The 6,000-nt window shown below is 54.9% G+C and overlaps 2 protein-coding genes across 2 annotated transcripts; both read left to right on the top strand.

The window, feature by feature from the left end:
- Window positions 1–5: 5 nt before the first annotated feature.
- On the top strand, window positions 6–414 carry SETTUDRAFT_21202 (uncharacterized protein; the record flags this gene model as incomplete). Its single annotated transcript, XM_008029804.1, has 2 exons — window positions 6–207; window positions 263–414. 2 exons carry the CDS (start codon window positions 6–8, stop codon window positions 412–414), a joined length of 354 nt encoding a protein of 117 aa, XP_008027995.1.
- Window positions 415–1,161: 747 nt separating this feature from the next.
- SETTUDRAFT_118721 (uncharacterized protein) lies at window positions 1,162–2,952 on the top strand. Its single transcript, XM_008030136.1, has 2 exons — window positions 1,162–1,227; window positions 1,457–2,952. The coding sequence occupies exon 2, from the start codon at window positions 1,512–1,514 to the stop codon at window positions 2,682–2,684; it is 1,173 nt and encodes a 390-aa protein (XP_008028327.1). The 5' UTR covers window positions 1,162–1,227; window positions 1,457–1,511; the 3' UTR covers window positions 2,685–2,952.
- The last annotated feature ends 3,048 nt before the right edge of the window (window positions 2,953–6,000 follow it).

Here is a 6,000-nt window from a genome sequence, read left to right as displayed (position 1 = left end):
ACAGAATGATCAAGGACCGTAGCATCGATGCGCTGGTCAACGAATGCTTGATCGGCCCCGTGCTGTCCATGGGCGCTACGTTTATCGCATATGCGTGCGCACTACTAGCCTACCTCTACCTCATCTTCACGTCGCCGGCATACAACGCTGACGGCGGGTACACGCCAGTCGTGGTTGCTTTTGCGTTTGTGATTGGGCTGCAAATCTGTAAGTTGGCTGTAGTCGCGGTGCTAGCGGGCGGTTGGGCGCTGACTTGTCTCAGGCAAAATCTTCACGACGCCGTTGAGCAGTGGCATCGACACGGTCTTCGTGGCCATGGCATGGGACCCGGAGGTCCTTATGCGCGAGCATCCCGATCTCTACCACAGCATGGTGGCTGTGTACCCACAGGTCCAGCAGGCCATCCACGCCTAGGGCGGAAGCATGGCCCAATGCAGGCGCTTCCGTCGGCGTCGGCTCAGGGCGTATATGAAATAATAGCCGTATGTAATGACGCGATACCCGTCCGGAGCGATCACGATCTTTGCGCTGCACTCTCTCTTTTTTTCACGATGGTCGTTGGCTATGGCGGGGGGCCCCCCTGGTGGTTGGACGTGGCTTGGCGCAGGCTAAGGGCGGGAAAGCGCACCGATGGCTCCACTTGGCCCTGGCTTCAGCTATGACGTACGCGGGCTGTTTGGTACGCGATGCACATGCCAGAAACTACCATGGCCGGCCGAGCACACGCTGTTGAGGACTAAGTATGGGACCTGGTGCTGCTGGTGCTACTGCTACCGCCTCCACGGCCGAGAGGGCGAGGGCGCCGGGGGACTGGTGAGGCTCTGGCGGGTGATGCTGTCTATGACGACTGAGGTATTAATCTATTCTGTTCTTCACCTGTGCATGTCCAGTAGTCGTAGTCCATGTAGGCCTGCTCCCTGCTACCCGCCACGCTTCCGCGCGTCTGCCCGGACGACGGCTGCTCGTCCCAGCCCTTGTGCGGGTCGTTCCTGCCCCTCGTAGGCCGTTAGCGGCCCAATTGGGTGTCCACAGCAACGTCACCGCCTTGCGGGGTCTCTGGCGCCCACGGCCAGCTTACCCAGCTTACCCACGGCGCCCGCCCAACATAAACACGCGCCCCTTTCACCTTGTCGCTGGGCCTCTCCCTCTCCCTCTCCCTCTCCAGAGACTGCTCTACTGCACCTTGTGACTCTTGCACACCGCTCAGCCGCCGAACCTTCTGGCCAGGTAAGTCCTGCTTTCACTGCATGCGCCTGCATTGCCTTCACAAGTTGCTTCTGCCTTGGCTGCTGTTACGCATATTACCCCACCAAACGCGCCTTCCCGCCTTGCCAGTACAAAACAAACCCCTCGCCTCCCCTCCAGTTCCTCTCGCCCCTCTTCCCTTCTCTCCACTCTCCCTCTCCCTCTCCCTCTCACTCTCCAGTCCACACTGACCCAATTGACACTCATCCAGCAACACACACTCGAGCCTCAGCTGCCCCTCCAACCACACAGCCCACACGCCCATCATGTCTTACGAGAAGAAGGCAGTGCACTTTGGCGGTGGTAACATCGGCCGTGGCTTTGTCGCCGAGTTCCTCCACAACTCGGGCTTCGAGGTCATCTTCGTGGATGTCATGGACTCCATCATCGAGTCGCTCCAGAAGACGCCTTCATACACAGTCACGGAGATTGGTGACGATGGCGAGCGCAAGTTCACCATCGACCACTACCGCGCCATCAACTCCAAGCACGAGATGGACAAGGTCATTGACGAGATTGCCTCTGCTGATGTCGTCACCTGCGCCGTCGGCCCCAACATCCTCAAGTTTGTTGCTGAGCCTGTGGCAAAGGCCATTGAGAAGCGCACTGTGGACTACCCCATTGCCGTCATTGCCTGCGAGAACGCCATCAACGCGACAACCACATGGAGAGGCTTCATCGAGGGCAAGCTGAGCGAGGAGACGAAGAAGAACATTGACAGCAAGGCGCGCTTTGCCAACTCGGCCATTGACCGCATTGTCCCACAGCAGCCCCCCAACGCAGGCCTCGACGTGGTCATTGAGAAGTTCCACGAGTGGTGTGTTGAGCAGAAGCCATTCGAGAACGGCGGCAAGAAGCCGGATGTTAAGGGCATCCACTACGTCGATGACCTCGAGCCATACATTGAGCGCAAGCTCTTCACTGTCAACACTTCACATGCCACTGCGGCCTACTACGGACACCAGAAAAAGATCACATACATTCACGAGGTTCTCCACAACAAGGAGCTCCACGACACTGTGCGCGACGTTGTCAGGGAGACTGCCCACTTGATCACCAACAAGCACGGCGTCAGCACCCAGGAGCAAAACGACTACGTTGAGCAAATCATTGAGCGCATCTCCAACCCTGTTCTCAAGGACAATGTCGAGCGTGTTGGGCGTGCTCCTCTCCGAAAGCTCTCGCGCAAGGAGCGCTTCATTGGCCCCGCCGCTCAGCTGGCTGAGAAGGGCGACAAGGTGGATGCTCTCCTCGGCGCCGTTGAGCAGGCTTACCGCTTCCAAAACGTCGAGGGCGACGAGGAGTCTGCTGAGCTTGCCAAGATTATGAAGGAGCACTCTCCCGAGGAGGTTGTCACCAAGGTCAACGGCATCAACAAGGGCGAGCCTCTCTTTGACCGTCTTGTGGCGATTGTCAAGAAGGTGCAGGGTAGTAGCTGAATAACCGCCGGTAAACTCTGAGGAGACATTGGTGGTACTGGCTGAGGGATTCTGGAGTATGGGGATTAACATGGATGGGATTAACATGGGAAAAAATGGTGGGAGGATCAAGTGCGCCTTGAGCGACGGGTTCATCTAGTGGGGTTTGTACGAACCCACGACATTGACGAGATCAGTGTGATACGTAATGAGAATATGACATGAATAATGAAATATACCCTCTACAGTAGGGATTGACGACTTGACGTTGTCATGGAGTGTGGAGTGGAGTCGACTACAAGGTTTTGCCATTGAGGTGTTTGATTTTGAGAGCGGCGAGATTGACATGATGAAACATGCGGACCTGTGATGATGTTGGTATACATGTCTTTGTTTCTTTTCTTTCCAAGTCTGTTGTAGATTGAAGTATATGATGGAGTTGAACGATGGAGGTATATGATGAGTTGAACGATGGAGGTATATGATGGAGAGAGATACTTACATTCAAAGCCATTACACCCTCATGGACGCCCCTCTGAACACTCTCGGCCATCAAGCTGCTTGCACAGACGGCACAAAAGTAATGCCTTATTCTATGCTTGCCAAAGGAATAGCCTCTTACGACTATATCATTGCTACTTGCTGTTGTTGATGTCGCCGTGTCTTGCTCCAGATGTCCAATGGTATGAGTAGTAGTAGTAGTGCTGATAGTACCAGTAGGAGTAGGAGTCGGAGTCGGAGTATGAATAGAAGGAGTAAAAGTAGAAGTAGAGGTAGAGGTAAGAATAGAAGAAGTAGTAGTAGTCCCCCGCTCAAACACTACACTCGATCTATGCACATGGACATTGAGAGAGCCGTTGCGCGCGCAGAGAGAGCAGTCGCAGGATATAACAGGTGTTAGGTTTTCTGCGTCATCTGTATTTCCGGCATCATCATCTTCACCACCATGATCAGTTTCTTTTTGTTCTTCTCTTTCTCTTTCATTTTCTCTTTTTCCCTCTGGGTTTGTTATTGTCGGAGGAGTCGGAGGAGTCGTCGCAGAGCTAGCCTCGGCTTCAAAGTAAAGTGGCGCCGCTAGCGTTACCGTGTAGACAATGCGGTTGCAGTGGCATGATGCCGTGTACTAGATTTCCTCATTGTTCATTTATTTGCCTTATTCACTCATACACTTCATTGCATAGCGAGTCGGTGTGTTGGGAGAAAAAAAAGGAGAAGCGAACAAACTTACTTTTTTACGGTTGGTGCGTGCGGCGGCGTGCTTGGGCTTGTTGTTGTGGTGGTGATTGTTGAGAGTCAGGGCCAGCGAAAAGGGGTGTAGCGGGAGAAAGTAGATGGGATACGTGGTTGCGGTTTTGGCGGCGTGAGACGTCGGTAGGGAGACGTCTCTTTGGGGCAGGGGTTTCTGCTTTGGTGGGGTTGGTTGTCGCGGTATGTGTATGTAGTCGTTGTCTATCTGGAGAGGTTGGCGATTGATTTCTTTCTTTCTTCTTCTTCGACAGGTGGGAAACGGAGGGTTAGGGGAGAGGAAGTTTTTTTTGAGGGGTTGCACGGATATTGGGGAGGTGTGAGGGGTAAGGAGCTGGAATGGCGGACACGATTAAGTATCAGTCGAGAGAGCTGAATGTCTTGATTTGGAAGCTGTTTTTCTCATTTTGGTTCGAGCATAGAGTGGTTTTCTTTCAGCCGAGGCTCTGCTGTCATGGTATGTTCAATTCTTGTGGCCATGCTTTTAGTGCCTTTCTTTGGCTTGGTTGTTTTCAGCTTCTGCAATTTGGAGGAAATAAACAGCCGAGTATATTCATTGCCAACATGATTCGCAGGTCATCTAGAGAAAACCGCTGGATTGTCGTGGGGTGCCAAGGCCAAGCTCAGCTGAGGTTGAGCGAGATTATTCTCTGGTAATATAGCTAATGAGAGCGAAATATGATTGGCGGGTCCCCACCCAGGGTGTCGGTCGATCTGATAGACAACTCGTATCGATCAGTGGCATTAGATAATCACAAAGGCAGCCCGACAACCTGGGGACGGGGGTTGCGGCTATCGTGATGCACCGTGATCGTACATATGGGCTCAAGGATAAGGGCTATTGGCTAGCGGTTGATAGCGCCACGATTGCGTAAGTGCAGCCTGAGTCGCCAGTTTCCGGCAGCCGTGGATGCATTCTTGCCGCATTCTGAATCTGGCGATACGTTGCATGTCACGATGCACTGGTGGTGGGTGTTGCAAGCACGAAGTCGGAGGCACCTCGGCAGCAAAATTTGATCGGTGCCAAAGATCATGTGGAGGGATAGTGAGAAGCAAAGGGCCGGGAGTTGACGGTATGGGCGACGAGTAATGGCAGGCATGCTCTCCCCGGAGGCGTCGTCGGATCCGTCGACATTAGTCCGGCTCGCCGATGTGGAGGAGAAGTGCCAGCAAAAGTGTTGCGACATGTGAGGTCTACGTAGACCGTAAGACGGCTCGGGGCCTAAGATAGCATGCGACACAAGGACCGGGGCGAAGGGGGCATTCCCCACGTATGGGAATCTGGGAGGGAGATGGGAGATGGGAGTGTGTGCTAGTGCTAGTGCTAGTGCTTACTTTGTGGTGGGACGCTATTGGCCCCACGCGCCAAGCGGAAACAGCATTGGGTGGCTACGAGAGGCGGCTGTGCGCGGGCGGAAGGCTTAGCCAGGCCCGGCAGCGCACCCCGGGGCGTCAGCAAGGCTCCCGCGATAGGGATATGCCGGATAGATCAACAGAACCATAAGCATGGCCGTTGTCGTGCGTGCGTGGTCGGAGGGCAGCCGCAGCCAACGGGCTGGGCATGCACGGCGAGGCGAAACAAGAGGGCAGCCGAGAGACACACGGCGCGAGAATGGCGGGTGAAATTAGGTTGCCGTGGGAGCATTGCCAAGCGCCGTATTGCCAGTGTGGGCCCATGGAGCAGAATCAAGCAAATTCCTATTCTTGTTGCATGGCTTCCGCTAATCGGGGGCGCTCAGGGGCGGGCATTGTCGCAGAGGCACAGCAGGCCAAGGCCAGGCGGGCAGCAGGCAGCCTGCACTGCAACATGTATGGCCATAGGCAGGCAGAGGTGCAGCGTGCAGTGTGCAGTGTGCAGTGTGCAAGGCGTATGATTACGGCGGGCAGCCGTGGCCGAACAGGTATGCCGAACATGGGCGAGCGAGCATGTAGTACTTAGTAGTGTGTACTGTACTGCATGGGTAGTAGCGGTAGTGGTAGTGTACGTAGCATCGGCCCAAGAGGGCGAGAAAGCAGGCGATCGCATCTTGCCTGGTGCTTGGTCGGCCCCTTATTGAGCTAGACGCCTTGGGGGGGGGGGGGCGACGCGCCT

The sequence above is a fragment of the Exserohilum turcica genome (assembly GCF_000359705.1).
Source record: "Exserohilum turcica Et28A unplaced genomic scaffold SETTUscaffold_4, whole genome shotgun sequence".
Taxonomy (NCBI): domain Eukaryota; kingdom Fungi; phylum Ascomycota; class Dothideomycetes; order Pleosporales; family Pleosporaceae; genus Exserohilum; species Exserohilum turcicum.
The sequence above is the reverse complement of the archived record's forward strand: the minus strand, read 5'-3'. Positions and strand labels throughout refer to the sequence as shown.

Bases quoted from the DNA above. Each gene is read 5' to 3' on its own strand.
- SETTUDRAFT_118721 (XM_008030136.1), top strand. From the start codon at position 1,512: ATGTCTTACGAGAAGAAGGCAGTGCACTTTGGCGGTGGTAACATCGGC.